The sequence below is a fragment of the Girardinichthys multiradiatus genome, chromosome 5 (genome assembly GCF_021462225.1).
Source record: "Girardinichthys multiradiatus isolate DD_20200921_A chromosome 5, DD_fGirMul_XY1, whole genome shotgun sequence".
NCBI lineage: Eukaryota > Metazoa > Chordata > Actinopteri > Cyprinodontiformes > Goodeidae > Girardinichthys > Girardinichthys multiradiatus.
Window position 1 is genome coordinate 39,551,879 of NC_061798.1, and position 17,770 is coordinate 39,569,648.

Below are 17,770 nucleotides of genomic sequence, written 5' to 3' on the forward strand. Positions count from 1 at the left end.
ATACACAGATCGGTAGGCAACTTGAGGTTAAGTGCCTTGCCCAGGGGCACATTGAGCCGGAAGCCAGAATTGAACCCACAACCTTCTGAGTGCAAGATGACTGAGCCACAGTCACCTTGACGTTTTATGTTTGTTGTTGATGTATGTAATAAGTCTCGTAAATGAGGTCTCAAGAGACATTCCTGTGTAAATAAATGAATTAATAAATAAATAGTTTAGAAGAGCATTATTTTATTTTATTTTATTTTTGTTTTACATACTTTAAGTGGGTTATATTCCACCTAACGTAGGTGGCGCTATGCACCTCAAACCTCATAGATGTTGTGATCCACTTTATAGAAGAAGAAGAAGACCCTGTTGTGATCCACTTTATAGAAGAAGAAGAAGACCCGCGGAGTTGATTCTTTTAAATCTGATTCTCTGAACGACTAACTTCTCTTTCCTGATTTGCTAGCTGTTTTAAATGAAGCCGTGTTGATTTACACTGGTAGTTTATGTTTTATTGTCAGAGTTTATAGTCAGAAACGGAAGGTCGGGGAAGATTAGCATCGACTACAGCGTGTGGGACCACATCTGTGTCTCCGAAGATGAAGACGTTGCCTGTCCGTTCGTGGACACGCCGAGCTTGTTCAGAATGAAACACCAGGACAACAGAGACACTTGTTCTAGCTGTGAAATTTGGAGTCCCAATCCTGGTTAGTTTTTACTAAACGTTACATGTAGCAAAGCCAGTGTTGCTAGAGTTTGGTTAACGGGTGTTATGCAGAGATCTGTAAGCAGTTCAGATGAGGCTAAAACTCCTACGTAAGGATTCTGCTTATTCTCTTAGATAGGGGTTAAACGTGGGGAAAATAAGAAACAAGGCAGTAAAAAGAACTCTGGATTATTTGATTCAAATTTATTGTTTGGATATTATAGTGCTATATAAAATGTATCACAATAAGTAGTGAATAAACAAAATGTAGATGCGTTTTTAGAAACATACGTTGAAATTAGCAGAATCCCCGCCCCCTTTAAAAAAGATGAAAATGATCCAACTATTAGTTATGAAAATATGTCTCCATATTTAAATCACTCAGTCAAGGAGAACTTAATTTCTAACTAGGCTTGACATGTCCTGTTTTATACTACTAAGTGCCTTGTCCAGTGGCAGGAGGAAGCTGGAATCACACCCAACACTTTTGGATTTTAATCAGAATCAGAATCAGAAAAGCTTTATTGCCAAGTACGTTTTTGGACATACAAGGAATTTGTTTTGGCGTAGTCAGTACAATACAATACAAATTAAACAGTATAAACATATCTACAATATAATATAAATATATGTGCACAGTTTTAAGTGAGTGAGAGTAAATATAGAGCAGTATAAGATGCAAGAGCAATACAACAGTGCAGATGATCATTGTGCAAGACCGCAGCCTCCTGCCAGAGGGGAGAGTTTCAAAGAGTCTGTGACCGGGGTGGGAGGGATCAGCCAGAATCTTCCCTGCCCGCTTCAGGGTCCTGGAGGTGTACAGTTCCTGGAGCAACAGTAGACTGCAGCCAATCACCTTCTCAGCAGACCGAATGACACGCTGCAGCCTGCCCTTATCCTTGGCTGTAGCAGCGGCGTACCAGATGGTGATGGAGGAGGTGAGGATGGACTCAATGATGGCTGTGTAGAAGTGCACCATCATAGTCTTTGGCAGGTTGAATTTCTTCAGCTGCCGCAGGAAGAACATCCTCTGCTGGGCTTTCTTGATGAGGGAGCTGATGTTTGGCTCCCACTTGAGATCCTGGGAGATGATGGTTCCCAGGAAGCGGAAAGATTCCACAGTGTCAATTGTGGAGTCACAGAAGGTGATGGGGGCAGGTGGGGCTGGGTTCTGCCTGAAGTCCACAACCATCTCCACTGTCTTTAGAGCGTTGAGCTCAAGGTTGTTCTGGCTGCACCAGTCCAACAGATGGTCCACCTCCCATCTGTACGCGGACTCGTCACCATCAGAGATGAGTCCGATCAGGGTGGTGTCGTCCGCAAACTTCAGAAGCTTGACAGACTGGTGACTGGAGGTGCAGCTGTTGGTGTACAGGGAGAAGAGCAGAGGAGAGAGAACACAGCCTTGGGGGGAACCAGTGCTGATGGTCAGGGAGTCAGAGACGTGCTTCCCCAACCTCACGCGCTGCTTCCTGTCAGACAGGAAGTTAGTGATCCACCTGCAGGTGGAGTCGGGCACACTCAGCTGGGAGAGCTTCTCCTGTAGCAGAACTGGGACGATGGTGTTGAAGGCAGAGCTGAAATCCACAAACAGGATCCTGGCGTAGGTTCCTGTGGAGTCCAGGTGCCGGAGGATGAAGTGAAGGGCTAGGTTGACTGCATCATCTACAGACCTGTTGGCTCTGTAGGCAAACTGCAGGGGGTCAAGGAGGGGGTCGGTGATGTCTTTTAGGTGTGAGAGCACAAGGCGCTCAAAGGACTTCATCACCACAGAGGTCAGGGCGACGGGTCTGAAGTCATTAAGCCCTGTGGTCCTTGGCTTCTTGGGAACAGGGACGATGGTGGAGGACTTGAAGCAGGCTGGCACATGACATGTCTCCAGTGAGGTGTTAAAAATGTCTGTGAAGACTGGAGACAGCTGATCAGCGCAGTGCTTCAGGCTGGCTGGTGAGACAGAATCCGGACCAGCAGCTTTCCGGGGGTTCTGTCTCCTGAAGAGTTTGTTGACGTCCCTCTCCTGGATGGAAAGAGCCGTCCTTGGCGTGGGTAGGGGGCTGGTGGGGGGGAACTTCAGGGTGGGGGTTGGAGGTGCCAAGGCCCCTCTTGAGGTTGGAGAGATGGGGGTGGTGGATTGTGACTGCAGCTGTTGGGGGGCGTCGTGGGGGATGGTTGCAGGACTGTCCCTTTGTCTTTCAAAGTGGCAGTAGAACTCGTTCAGGTCGTTGGCGAGGCGTCGGTCGTTGATGGAGTGGGGGGCTTTCGGCTTGTAGTTGGTGATTTGCTTGAGCCCTTTCCAGACAGACGCAGAGTCGTTGGCTGAGAACTGGTTTTGGACCTTCTCAGAGTACAGTCGTTTGGCCTCTTTCACTGCCTTGCCAAACTTGTACTTTGCCTCTCTGTATATGTCTTTGTCCCCACTCTTGAAGGCCTCTTCCTTATCCAGTCTTAACCTTCTGAGTTTAGCTGTGAACCAGGGTTTGTCGTTGTTGTAACTCACCCTGGTGCATGATGGTAAACAGCTGTCCTCACAGAAGCTGATGTAGGAAGTCACAGCCTCTGTGTACTCGTCCAGACTGTTGGTAGTAGTCCTGAACACATCCCAGTCTGTACAGCCTAAACACGCCTGGAGATTCTCCACAGCCTCACTGCTCCACTTCCTTGTCGTCCTCACAAAAGGTTTGCAGAGCTTTAGTTTCTGCCTGTATGCAGGAATCAGGTGGACCATGATGTGGTCGGATTGGCCCAGTGCAGCACGTGGGACGGCGTGATAAGCGTCTCTGATGGTGGTGTAACAGTGATCCAGAATATTGTCCTCTCTGGTCGGACATTTTATAAACTGTCTATATTTGGGGAGTTCGTGGGTCAGATTACCTTTGTTAAAGTCGCCAACGAAGATTACTAAGGAGTCCGGGTTGGTCCGCTCCACACTCAGTATCTGGTCGGCGAGCATGCGCTGTGCGACCTGCACGTTAGCTTGCAGACGACTACTCTACCCCATCTGTCTTTAATACATGTAATCTCCATCTAAGACATACTATTTTTACAAGTATTATTCCTTGGTATGAGCGTCTCCATTTAAATACTCCACACCAATCAGGCATAACTTTATGACCACTGATAAATTACCCCTGGCCCCCATGCAAGTACCAATATTGGGCCTATGACCATCAGAACTGGACCGCAGAGCAACGAAAGGTGGTGGTTTGGGCTGATGAGTAACCTTTCTTTTTTTTTTATTCTGTGGATGGCCGAGCGCACTGTGAAGAAGGGAAGGCGGCAAAGGCAATGTGGTGCTTTGAGCAATGTTCTCCTGGGAAACCTTGGGTCCTGCCAGCTATGTGGATGCTACTTTAACGTGTTTTATCTACTTAAGCATGTACACCCATTCATGAAACCAATATTCCCTAATGGGTGATACCTCTTTCATCAAGATAATGCGCCCTGCCGCAAAGTAAAAGTTGGTTCGGAGTCACTTAGGATCACAACATGTGTTGACTTGACTTCCATATTCTCCAGATCTCGATCCAACCAAGCATCTGTGGGATATGCTGGCTAAACAAGCCCTATCCTGTAACTAACAGAACTTTAAAGATCTGGCGCTAATGTCTTGGTGCCAGAAAATCTTCAGGGGTCTAGAGGACTGTATGCCTTGTTGGGCCAGGGCAGTTTTGGCAGCAAAAAAGGGTACAGAATTTTAAACAAATTTATTATCTTGCAGGTGGTCCTAATATTATGCCTGATATTTGCATGTTTGGGTGTAATCTCACTCAAATTTTACAAGATGGTGCAGTGAAGAAATGCTGGAGATACGTTTTACAGAAAGCAGAAGGCTTTAATTTAGTTAAAATGTTTTGGTTAATTTTTAAGCGGCGCTTTAGCCAGACTCTGTTTGTTCGCCAGATGCCACTTAGAAGCGCATTTTCTTTGCAATTGTGTTTGCTAGAATCCGATCAACCAGTTTTAATGTAAATTGTAGAATTAAAACTAATATACGACAATAATAAAAGGAGTACCTAGGTTCATTATAATAAAATTCTCATCCAGAATACTTTTTGGGAGCACAAATATTAGCAGGTTCCTAATCAGTCTGCAAAGCATGAACTATTTGCCCTTTCTTCCTTCCTTCCTTAGTGGTGCCCTTAACTGCTTGGACTCAGTGTGTTTTTCCTTCCTGCTGTCCTTCCATTCTTATGTCTTTCCATCTTGTGTCTTTCTCTCCATTGTGTCATTATGTCATTGCTTACGTCCCTCATTCAAGTACTTCCTTCTTTCCTTACCTCTGCCCTTCCTTCATTGTGTTCTACCATTATTCCTTCCATGTGTCCCCTCTTATTTTCAATCCTTCCATCCTTTCTTTCTCCCTTTTCTTCTTCATTCTTTCTATCCTACCTCCTTCCCTATGTTCATTTTGTCTCCCCTGTGTGTCTTTTCTTCATTTCTTGTGTCCTCCCTTCAACCCTCATCCCTTCTTTGTATCCTTCCTTCCCTCACTTTGGCCAACCCTCTAACTTCTGTCCTTCATTCCTTTTGTCCTTGTGTTCGACCTACCTTCCTTTCTTTCCTGTTTTACTACCTTTCCTGTTTCTTCCTTTCTGTGTTTCCCTCCTTGGGAGCAATTTTTGCCATAAATTCATGTAAAACTCTGGAAAGTTTAACCTGGAAAAGTAGGGAATTTCTATGTGAAAAATGTATAGGAACCCTTCACTCTTTCTAAAACACATGTAGGACTTAATCACCAGTGATGAAGCTTCTTTAGTCAGTTGTGAATATCAGTACTAAGCTTACAGTGAGAAAAATAAGTATTTGAACACCCTGCGACTTTGCAGGTTCTCCCACTTAGAAATCATGGAGGGGTCTGAAGTTTTCATCTTAGGTGCATGTCCACAGTAAGAGACATAATCTAAAAAAAAAAAATCCGTAAATCACAATGTATGATTTTTTAAAAATAATTTATTTGTGTGTTACTGCTGCAAATAAGTATTTGAACACCTGTGAAAATCAATGTTAATATTTGGTACAGTAGCCTTTGTTTGCAGTTACAGATGTCAAACGTTTCCTGTTTTCACCAGGTTTGCACAAACTGCAGCAGGGATTTTGGCCCATTCCTCCACACAGATCTTGTCCAGATCAGCCAGGTTTCTGGGTTGATTCCTCACCTTTCTTAGGATCATTGATACGCCACGAGGTGAGATCTTGCATGGAGCCCCAGTCCTAGGGAGACTGACAGTCATGTTTAGCTTCTTCCATTTTCTAATAATTGTTCCAACAGTTGATCTTTTTTCACCAAGCTGCTTGGCAATTGCTCCGTAGCCCTTTCCAGCCTTGTGGAGGTCTACAATTTTGTCTCTAGTGTTTTTGGACAGCTCTTTGGTCGTAGCCATGTTAGCATTTAGAGTCTTACTGATTGTGTGGGGTGGACAGGTGTCCTTATGCAGCTAACCACCTCAAACAGATGCTTCTAATTTAGAATAATAAGTGGAGTGGAGGTGGACTTTTTAGAGGCGGACTAACAGGCCTTTGAGGGCCAGAATCTTTGTTGATTGGCAGGTGTTCAAATACTTATTTGCAGCAGTAGCACACAAATAAATTATTAAAAAATCATACGTTGTGATTTCCGGATTTTATTTTTAGATTATGTCTCTTACTGTGGACATGCACCTAAGATGAAAATTTAAGACCCCTCCATGATTTCTAAGTGGGAGAACTTGCAGTCGCAGGGTGTTCAGATATTTATTTTCCTCACTGTAAGTGACTGATCAAACTTCGTCATCATAAATTGGTAAGTGAAAGTGATAGTGTGTGTATCTGGTATTCCCCTGATGGCCCATGTCCATGTTGTCCTTCCTGTTTTGTGACATTCAACAGTGGTAAAGCCTTAAAACTCTCCTAGATGTGGGAAAGTCCAGATAACTCTGCTAGTGAGAAGTTTATATGTTCATGAAAATATGGAACATAAGGTTCATGATGGGGGATGTTTGCATTTGGAAATTTTAGTTTTTGGTGTAAACTGTGGTCTCTTAAAACCCTTTTGTGTGTTGTTGCTTTATTTTTTTTTCCTATATTTTGCATTATTCATTCTGCAGTTTGTAAAATGCAGTTTTTCCTCTAGTCTTTTATTCATATGTTCATCCTCCCATATGCTATATTTTGGCATTCTTTATCACTTTCTTTTCCACATGTTCCATTTTCATCAGTGTCCATTTGTCTTTATCTACTCATATGTACCGCAAAAGGCCAGGCTGGAGAAGACGGCAGAGTTTCAGCAGAGGGGTGAATATTTGGAACATAACTTTGCAGAATGGCAGAGGCTGCTGCAGGAAGCCCAGAGAAGACTTGGACACCTGGAAGAACGAATGAAGGAGGGAGGGGAGGATGAGGAGCGAGAGGCTGAGCTGAAGAAGGTCCAGGCTGAGGTGAAGAAACTTGAGAAGGATGAAAAGTCCTCTTAGAATAATATCAGCAAGATGTGAAGGAACTACCCTGGAATGTAGACACCGTCAGCAGAGAAGGTTCCAGCAAGGTAAATGAACGTGTTTAGCATGAAGTCATTTCGAGATGTGTTGAAGATAATATGCAATAATTAGTCAAAAACATTTTGGAGCTTTAAGACTAAATTGTATCTTTTGATGTGTGTGATGCTGTTCATATTATTACAGGTTTAGTACAATATTATGATTTGGACCAGACATACTTAGGTTAAGTTGGAATAATTGAAAACGTGGTTCATTTTGGGGAGTAAAACATTGTTTCGCAGGCTTTTCTTCCCATATTAGTTGCTGGTAGGTTCACACTGCAACGATTACTGTCAGCTATTGTCCTGAGTAGAGGAGTTAAGTGAAGTTCAGATTGGGGTAACTGTTGATGCCCCAAACACCTGACGTATCGTGTGCACAGAGGAGTAGGTGATGCATGGACGGTCGCATCCCAGCTGCAGTTTTTATTCCAGTTAACTGAATATTTTGATATTTCCAAAAATGGTTTAATGAGTTGGATTGTTTCCTGCTGTAAATATGGTGGCTGTTGATTTGTCAGGGTTCTCTCATGAATTTATCTTGTTTTCTAGAGTGTTCTCAACATCCAACCTGAAATTAACAAGGAAAGGCAGCAGCAGAAGGTGAAGAAGCACAAGACGTTCGTGGAGAAGTATGCCAAAGAACTCAAACACTTTGGTAAAATTAAAAAAATAAATATTTTTTGTTGTTTTAGTCTGTTCTCATCCTCATGTTTTTTTATCCTCTCTACTCTCCTCCTCTTTTGGTCTGCTTTATTATTCTTGTCTTTAAAACAAGAGGTGTGTCGTTTTTGTTCCTCTTTCATGTCATTGTTGTCGACTCTCAAGCGATACCCTGTATTTTCTTTTTAACCTATTTTCCATACCTTTCAGATAGGAACAGTTTATAATCTGTACTGCTTTCGAAATTAGGGGTGCACGGATTGCAGATATCTGGCTGATCACCAATCTTTAAAAAGCTCGACCTGCCGATTCCAATTTTTGCTGATATTGATTTTTTTTTTTATTACTGACACTATCGGTTGTTATAAGGTGACAATACACCTTCAATGTTCCAATCATATTTTATTGAAAAACATGGAACAACACCCGTGAAACACTACGAACTTGTTTTAACTGCACATGAGGTAGTGCTCTCAAATAGAAACGAAAAGTTCACAGCATTGCTGTCCAACCTACTACGTTAACGAAACGAAACAAAAAAAAAACATTTCCTTTAGTCTTTTATTTTTCACGTTTAAAAAAACAAAACAAAACTTGCACAGCAGGTTAGATCACATACCTGTTTTGAACCTCTTTCCCAAAATAAATGCTCAGTGGTTGATGGAGAGGTAGATAAGATTGGTTTCACATGTGATCGTCAGCTGATAGCCCAAAATAAAGGAAATCGTGGGCGACCGATCGGTATACCATTAGAAATAATCCTTGTTTATTTCTTCCATTCACGTCTGTATTTTTTGCAGTGCTTATTGCAACAGTGGTAGAAGATTATGTTATGTTAACGTGATCTTCTAATACTGATTTTGAGAAAGATTTCATTCTTGAATCAAAGGCTGCAAACTATCCCAACAGCTGAACTCGTGTAGCAGCTCTGAAACTTAAATATTTTTCCCCATTGGCCAGGATTTAGTCAGCATCCCAAGACCAGCACCATGTGTGATAAACTGTCTGATTTCAGAATTGTAAAAAGGGGCCTAACTGCACTCACAAATATAAAGCATGTATTTAATGTTTGGTCAGTTGAATGGACTTTCACTGCCTCTGATGCCATGTCTAAATACAGTGCCTTGCAAAAGTATTCATACCCTTAACCTTTTTCACACTACAGTCATAAACTTCTATGTATTTTTGGGGATTTTATGTGATAGACCAACATGAAGTCGTGCAGAAATAGTAAAGTGGAAGGAAAATAAAACATGGTTTTCGAAGGTATTTACAAATGAAAATCTGAATTGTGCATTTGTATTTAGTCCTACTTTACTCTGGCGTTACTTAATCCAGTGTAATTTATTGCCTTCAAAGTTCACCTAATTGTTATATAGTGTCCTCTTGTGTGTAGTTTATTCCCAAGCATTATGAAAACTAAGGAACACATCAGACTGTTCAGGGATAAAGCTGTGGATAATTTTAAAATATGATTAGTTTATAAAGCAACATACAAGCGTTTGGTCTTCTCAATGAGCATTGTTCAATCCATCCTAAATGGAAAGGGTTTAGCTTTGAACAACTGTGAACCTACCAAGACATCCGAGAAACAGCCAAGAAGCTCATGGTATCTCTGGAGGAGTTGCAGAGATTTAGTGCTCAGGTGGAAGAATCTGTTGACAGGACAACTATTACAGTCACAAATATTGTCTTTATGGAAGAGTGACTGGAGGGAAGCCATTGAAATAAGTCCTATTATCTTTTATAACAGGTCATGCAGAAACAGGTGGAGAGTAGAATTCTTGCAATACGGAAGTTGTGGGTTCGATTCCAGCTTCCTCTTGCTACATGACGATGTGCCCCTAGGCGAGACAGGTTACCTCAAGTTGCCTACTGACCTGCGTATCGATGTATGAATGTGCGCATTTGTGAGTTCGATTTGGGAATTGTGGCTCCAGTGTAAAGTGCTGTGAGTGGTGGATATGACGTTGAGAAATGTCGATTCGTATACCTTTCGTTCACACAATTTACTGCTTCTTTCTGTCCCTTTTGCTTGGATTGATTTGGGCAAGAAAGCCTTTGTTCACTCCGCTCCCTTCTCCTGGAACTTGTTTCAGAAAACTTTTAAATTAACTGAACTTATCTCACTGATTGCTTTTACTTCCAGACTAAAAGTTATTGAGGCTGCTTTAATAACCTGTTCCTGTTTTTAATGATTTGTTGTTTTTCTTTATGTAACTTTGTGTTTTCTTTGTTTCTGCCTCTTGGCCAGGACTCCCTTGAAGAGAGGTTTTTAATCTTAATGGGACTATCCTGGTTAAATAAAAAAATGGACAAATGCTATACAGGTTCAGTTATTTACCATTTGTGACCACCATGTATGGGGTGAAACGTGGTGTCCGCATGATGCTGCTGGCATATTTACTTCAGCAGCAATAGGAACATTGCTCATAGTTGATGGGAAAATGGGTAGAGCTAAATACAGGGGTTGGACAATGAAACTGAAACACCTGTCATTTTAGTGTGGGAAGTAAATTGGACAAGTCTGGTAGCCAGTCTTCATTGATTGCACATTGCACCAGTAAGAGCAGAGTGTGAAGGTTCAATTAGCAGGGTAAGAGCACAGTTTTACTCAAAATATTGAAATCCACACAACATTATGGGTGACATACCAGAGTTCAAAAGAGGACAAATTGTTGGTGTACGTCTTGCTGGCGCATCTGTGACCAAGACAGCAAGTCTTTGTGATGTATCAAGAGCCACGGTATCCAGGGTAATGTCAGCATACCACCAAGAAGGACGAACCACATCCAACAGGATTAACTGTGGACCCAAGAGGAAGCTGTTTGAAAGGGATGTTCAGGTGCTAACCCGGATTGTATCCAAAAAACATAAAACCACGGCTGCCCAAATCACGGCAGAATTAAATGTGCACCTCAACACTCCTGTTTCCACCAGAACTGTCCGTCGGGAGCTCCACAGGGTCAATATACACGGCCGCGCTGCTATAGCCAAACCTTTGGTCACTCATGCCAATGCCAAATGTTGGTTTTAATGGTGCAAGGAGCGCAAATCTTGGGCTGTGGACAATGTGAAACATGTATTGTTCTCTGATGAGTCCACCTTTACTGTTTTCCCCACATCCGGGAGAGTTACGGTGTGGAGAAGCCCCAAAGAAGCGTACCACCCAGACTGTTGCATGTCCAGAGTGAAGCATGGGGGTGGATCAGTGATGGTTTGGGCTGCCATATCATGGCATTCCCTTGGCCCAATACTTGTGCTAGATGGGCGCGTCACTGTCAAGGACTACTGAACCATTCTTGAGGACCATGTGCATCCAATGGTTCAAACATTGTATCCTGAAGGCGGTGCCGTGTATCAGGATGACAATGCACCAATACACACTGCAAGACTGGTGAAAGATTGGTTTGATGAACATGAAAGTGAAGTTGAACATCTCCCATGGCCTGCACAGTCACCAGATCTAAATATTATTGAGCCACTTTGGGGTGTTTTGGAGGAGCGAGTCAGGAAATGTTTTCTTCCACTAGTATCACGTAGTGACCTGGCCACTATCCTGCAAGAAGAATGGCTTAAAATCCCTCTGACCACTGTGCAGGACTTGTATATGTCATTCCCAAGACGAATTGATGCTGTATTGGCTGCAAAAGGAGGCCCTACACCATACTAATAAATTATTGTGGTCTAAAACCAGGTGTTTCAGTTTCATTGTCCAACCCCTGTAGATGGACAATACTGTAAGAAAACCTGTTGGAGGCTGCATAAGAGATCAGGTTGAGGCCGAGGTTCACCTTCCAGGAGGGACATCAACCCTAAACTGACAGCGAGAGCTACGATAAAAAGGTGCAGATTAAATAATCTGTTAGAATAGCCAAGTCAAAGTCCAGAATGAAATCCACTTGAGAATCTGTGGCAAGACTTGAAACATGGTGTTCAGATGGTCTACCCCTAATATGACTGAGTTTGAGTTGTTTTGCAGAGGACATTAAACTTGCTGTTATGTGGTTTACCAGGTATGCTGCAGCGTTGGGATGACAGCCAGAAGTATCTGTCCAACAACCCACATCCGGTGTGTGAAGAGAGTGCTAATTACCCTGTTGTCCTCTGTATTGACTTTGAGATAGATGAGGTGATTGCTGGTAATAGTCAATAAAAAACACAGCTCAGCCTTACAGAGCCTGCTGAATGAAGCTTGTCCTTGTAGAAACAAGGAGCAGATTGCACATCAAGCCCTCGTCATGCAGTTTGTCTTGGATTTAGCTTGGACTCTGAAAGTTGACCCTAGAGGCTGCTTCAGACGATTCTTCTCAAAGATCAAGGTTGGTCTTTGCCAGCGCATGCTCTGCTGTGCAAGAACTTGTTTGTTTAGGAGAATTTGTTTATTTCCAGTTGTCTTGTGTTCTTGTCAGACTGCAGATAAACCGTACCAAGATGTCTTCAATCGAGAGCTGGACCGCAGGTGTGTGCAAGCTCGTATGGAGGGAGCTATGAAGGAGCTGGAGGAAGAGGAGAGGCAGAAGAGAGTGGATCCTGAGGGGTTAGACCCATTAGAGGTCTATGAATCATTACCCAAGGTAAAACACGTATAATCATCAACCTACAGGCCTCATACTGTTACAGAATGATAACTTTGTAAATACTTGGTGAATTTCAATGTACTAGTTTAGCTTACTATTGTGTTTTATGAATCCAGCATTTAGTGACATGCTGGAGCAAAGGCGATTTATAAAACCTTTCTGGGGCTAACTTACATTTACATTATTAATATTTTCAAAGTACTGAATGACTTTGTAGGAGACGGGTGGACAATTTTATTTTTCTATTGTATTTAGATTGCTCTCTGCGTAACCATGACAATGATTATTTAGGTTGTCCAGTTGTAGTAGGGGTTTTGTTTAGAGATTTCATCTCCTATGTAGGCTCAGAAATAAAAACGCATGCATTTACTTTTCCCCAAGCTGCACCAGTTCTGTTTCCACCAACTTGGTACCGATTTGGTAGTGAGATCGTGGAAACTGACAACCAGTTAAAATGTTGATGAGCTCCTGGATAGCAACTTCAACATTAAGTATTACTTTATTCTGCTGGATAAAAACACCAAATGTCAACATCAGATCTGCAACGATGTGTTCATCATCACTGCAGAATATTCCAGTTCAGGTTTGGTCGTCTACGTATTGCGGCTGTTAAGTTTGTCTGATTCCAACTTTGTCCAAACCCAAAAGCAATAAATAAATGCTGAACTGTCTTTTAAAGAATATCTTGTTAGGTTAGAGTAATCCTGTTCTGGTCTCATTCCTTTACTAAGAGTTCTACATTTGGAGCTTAGGAGGATCAAATACAGTCCATACTCATTAATGTGAAATATCCCTTTGGTTTAGCACCAATAGGTTGCTAACTTTAACATCTTCAGCAGCAGTTTAATCGTGTTAGTGGAGCTATTCTCCGTGTTTACAATCAGCAAGTTGTTTGTCACGTGTCATTTTCTAAGCTCCAACTAAAATGCTGCCAAATAGAGGATTTTTTTTTTTTAAGTGATGCACTTAGTAATTATTTTGTTACAGAGGGTTTTTATCCAACTTTATCCAGAACATGACTACTGTATGCAGGCAAGTATATTATAGATGTGATAATGTTTGAGGGGTATAACTAATTGTCATATTTTGTGAGCACCATCTTCTAATTCTGCATATTCCTTATTACATCTTAGTGATGTGGTCCAGCCAGCCCTTTAAACTTGATGACGTGGACAACGGAAAGAGGCATCACAAACATTTGCAGACCACCTGTGTGATGCTTCGCTCACCATCCAGAAAGACAAACCACAGGTCTCAGTTGCAGCATCCCATCCAAGTCTCTGACCTTGCGAGAGATTTAGCCACACCACCAGAGACTTTGTGTTCAGAAAGACATCTGCCTCTTTGTTCTGTTGAAGAGGTTTTTCCAGGAACCGGTCACTCAGGTTGATCCTGCTGTCGCCATTGTAAATATTTGTATATAGTTTTATTTTATGCCTTTTGTCTTGTAATCTTGATCTGTTTGAATGTTTTTTTTCCACATTCTGTTTAAATGCTATTTGTAATTTTCAAAATAAACTGTGTTTAGAAATTTAAATGAAGTTGATGTATTGTTAGGTCAAATGGAAATAAAATACATTGGTGACAAAAACAATATTGAAATGTGTTAGAACAGCTTAAAACTTTAAGAAACAATCTGAACAAAACTTAATATTATTTCTTATATAGCACCTTATTTCAGTACCATTCTTTCTAAGATGGAAAACAGTCTGTCCACTCTCTGTGCCCTCATGTCCTCCCTGATCAACTCCATCAACTCTGTCCCTCTTTCTTTTCTGATCCCTTCCTGCTGGCTCACTGTCTTCCTTCTCCATCTGGTTGCCCACCGCTCCGCTTGGCCCTGGAGTGTCCTCAGGGATGGAGGCAATTAGGACAGGAGGTGTTGTGGAAGACCTCTGTCCCAACACCTCATCCATAGAGACAAACCAGGGCCAAGTAGCAGCAGTGGGCTTTTCACTGACTCCCTCTCCTGACCCTGGATACTTGCAATCCTAAAGTTAGAAGGAATAAAAGAAGAGTTGACAAAACAGAGAAACCAATAAGACTTTTAGAAATATTTTTTTATTTGTGTGTGACATGAGAACTTCTGAACAAACTTTATATTTCTTTTTCATATTGTCCCACTTTTTTTTGGCATGCAAGGGGGTGACCTTCCCCTGTTGGACCATCTTCTCCAGAATTGTCCTAAACAAGAAAAAGGGAAAACCAAAAGAAGTATGTTAATCACTGGATGGAGATTTATGAAAGTTAGAAAGATAGGAGTTATTGAAACTAGACAGAAACTGACTGCAAAGAATGTTATTGTACCTCCAAGCCACGGTGGCTGAGTTTTTAGCTCCAGTAAAAAGGTGGTGGTTGTCACCCCTGAACTTAATAAACTGGCCCATCTGCTCCTTTGTCCCTAAACAATAAAAACAACAAATAAAAAACCATCTTGCTTAATATCAGTGTAAAAAAAAGTATTTTTTAATTTTACATTTGTCTGCCATTGCTGCCCCTCTTTGACCAAACCACTTCAACCCGCAATGAATCATGGGAAAAAATGGACCTCGAAGGATACTCACAACGCATCCTTCAAATCGGGCAAAAGAAGGACACATTTGTCGGCAGCATCTGACAGACTTTACGCGCCGCGCTGTGACGTAATCGGCCCACAAGTACGCACTTGGAAGGATCCAGCCCCTGAATTGGGACACACCCTCGGCCTGCACATGGATCCTCCTTCTTCCTGTATATTGATCAATAGGAGAGGAGCTGGAGAGAAGAAGGCAGCCCTCCTCATTTGCATAATGAAGGAGAAATGCATACGGTAAAGGAAATAGAGAGGCATGGAAATGTCAAAAGAACAAAGGCATGTGTAAGGAAAAGGAAAAACAAAATATATATATTTCTGCTTTTATTTTTAATTTTGTCAGAATCGGTCCTCCATATGAACTGAGTTGCTGAAATAAATGAACTTTTCAATGATATTCAATTCTGTTGTGATGCACCTGACACATGGATGAAGCATGTGAGGCATGTTAAGGCCTCTTGCTTCATGTCATCGCTCTGACAGCTCATGTCTTGCAGGTGATGCAGAGGAGTTTTGATGAGAAGAACATTGAGATGCTGCAGGATGTGATGGACAAACTGGACCCCGTGGTGAGCTGGTGTCTCTTCCAGAAATATTTCTTTTAGGCAATCCACAGTTTTCCAGTAATTCTGAATACGAAGTTGAACTTGTTTCATTGTGTAAACAGGAGGGATGGTAGCACCTGAAGAGATGTATTGACTCTGGGTTGTGGGACACTGACTTACAGAAGGAGGAAGATGAGGACAAAGATTAGAAATGATACACTAAAACTGTTCACTGTTTAGTTGCTTTCTATGTTTGTGTGTCCAAAAGATTAGGAAGTCATGTAGTGTACAACAAAACTCAAGCTTTAGATCTTTTTTTTAAATTGATATATCCATTTAAATATTTATATTAGCATCGAAATATTGAATTAAAACAAACTTGTTAATAAGAACCTCAGTTTAATATGTTGTATTCAAATAGGCATTTTCAACTATTTGCAAAGTATTCTGTTGTTTTTGTTGATTCACATTTCACCGTTCTGCACTTTGCTAAAGACCTGTTTGACATTGTCAACATCTTAACATCTGTTTGTATATTGTTCAGCTTGTGTGTTCATTAAAGCAATTGTAGACAGAGTTGTGTGCATCTACCATATTTAATATTACAAAGGTTAATGTAGATTTGCAAATTTAGACAAGTATTGATTGTGAGCTTGTGTGGTTTGTTCGATCTGCTTACAGTGTCTTGCGAAAGTACTCGGCCCCCTTGAACTGGTCAATCTCTTGCCACATTTCAGGCTTCAAACATAAAGAGATAAAATTCAAATTTTTTGTGAAGAATCAACAAGTGGGGCACAATTGTGAAGTGGAATGAAATTTATTGAATGTGTCAAACTTTTTTAACAAATAAAAAACTGAAAAGAGGAGTGTGCAATATTATTCGGCCCCTTTACTTTCAGTGCAGCAAACTCACTCCAGAAGTTCAGTGAGGATCTCTGAATGATCCAATGTTGTCCCAAATGACTGATGATAATAAATAGAATCCATCTGTGTGTAATCAAGTCTCCGTATAAATGCACCTGCTCTGTGATAATCTCAGGGTTCTGTTCAAAGCGCAGAGAACATCATGAAGACCAAGGAACACACCAGGCAGGTCTGAGATACTGTTGTGGAGAAGTTTAAAGCTGGATTTGGATACAAAAAGATTTCCCAAGCTTTAATCATCCCAAGGAGCACTGTGCAAGCAATCATATTGAAATGGAAGGAGTATCAGACCACTGCAAATCTACCAAGACCCGGCCGTCCCTCTAAACTTTCATCTCAAACAAGGAGAAGACTGATCAGAGATGCAGCCAAGAGGCCCATGATCACTCTGGATGAACTGCAGAGATCTACAGCTGAGGTGGGAGAGTCTGTCCATAGGACAACAATCAGTCGTACACTGTACAAATCTGGCCTTTATGGAAGAGTGGCAAGAAGAAACCATTTCTCAAAGATATCCATAAAAAGTCTTGTTTAAAGTTTGCCACAAGCCACCTGGGAGACACACCAAACATGTGGAAGAAGGTGCTCTGGTCAGATGAAACCAAAATCAAACTGTTTGGCCACAATGCAAAACGATATGTTTGGCGTAAAAGCAACACAGCTCATCACCCTGAACACACCATCCCCACTGTCAAACATGGTGGTGGCAGCATCATGGTTTGGGCCTGCTTTTTGTCAGCAGGGACAGGGAAGATGGATGGGGCCAAATACAAGACCATTCTGGAAGAAAACCTGTTGGAGTCTGTAAGAGACCTGAGACTGGGACGGAGATTTATCTTCCAACAAGACAATGATCCAAAACATAAAGCCAAATCTACAATGGAATGGTTCACAAATAAACGTATCCAGGTGTTGGAATGGCCAAGTCAAAGTTCAGACCTGAATCAAATCAAGAATCTGTGGAAAGAGCTGAAGACTGTTGTTCACGAACGCTCTCCATCGAACCTCACTGAGATCCAGCTGTTTTGCAAGGAAGAATGGGCAAGAATTTCAGTCTCTCGATGTGCAAAACTGATAGAGACAAACCCCAAGCGACTTGCAGCTGTAATTGCAGCAAAGGGTGGAGCTACAAAGTATCAACGCAAGGGGGCCAAATAATATTGCACGCCCCACTTTTCAGTTTTTTATTTGTTAAAAAAGTTTGACACATCCAATAAATTTCATTCCACTTCATGATTGTGTCCCACTTGTTGATTCTTCACAAAAAATTTGAATTTTATA

At 41.7% G+C, this 17,770-nt stretch overlaps 1 protein-coding gene across 6 annotated transcripts; it reads left to right on the top strand.

The window, feature by feature from the left end:
• The first annotated feature begins 362 nt into the window (after positions 1-362).
• On the top strand, positions 363-16,357 carry cdc37 (cell division cycle 37 homolog (S. cerevisiae)). 6 transcript variants are annotated; one of them, XM_047364657.1, is made up of 7 exons: positions 363-695; positions 6,928-7,214; positions 7,758-7,863; positions 11,885-12,190; positions 12,281-12,445; positions 15,518-15,589; positions 15,688-16,357. In XM_047364657.1, the coding sequence occupies exons 4-7, from the start codon at positions 12,110-12,112 to the stop codon at positions 15,697-15,699; spliced, it is 330 nt and encodes a 109-aa protein (XP_047220613.1). In that variant the 5' UTR covers positions 363-695; positions 6,928-7,214; positions 7,758-7,863; positions 11,885-12,109; the 3' UTR covers positions 15,700-16,357. The 6 variants fall into 6 exon arrangements, 5 of the variants coding, with proteins under 5 accessions (XP_047220613.1, XP_047220609.1, XP_047220614.1 ...); XM_047364653.1 differs by having other exon boundaries at positions 15,518-16,357; XM_047364655.1 differs by lacking the exon at positions 363-695 and adding an exon at positions 5,818-5,879 and having other exon boundaries at positions 15,518-16,357.
• The last annotated feature ends 1,413 nt before the right edge of the window (positions 16,358-17,770 follow it).

Bases quoted from the DNA above. Each gene is read 5' to 3' on its own strand.
- cdc37 (XM_047364653.1), top strand. From the start codon at position 12,110: ATGCAGTTTGTCTTGGATTTAGCTTGGACTCTGAAAGTTGACCCTAGA. The intron at 12,191-12,280 runs GTTGGTCTTTGC...TGTTCTTGTCAG, and splicing joins GATTCTTCTCAAAGATCAAG to ACTGCAGATAAACCGTACCA. The intron at 12,446-15,517 runs GTAAAACACGTA...CATGTCTTGCAG, and splicing joins TCTATGAATCATTACCCAAG to GTGATGCAGAGGAGTTTTGA.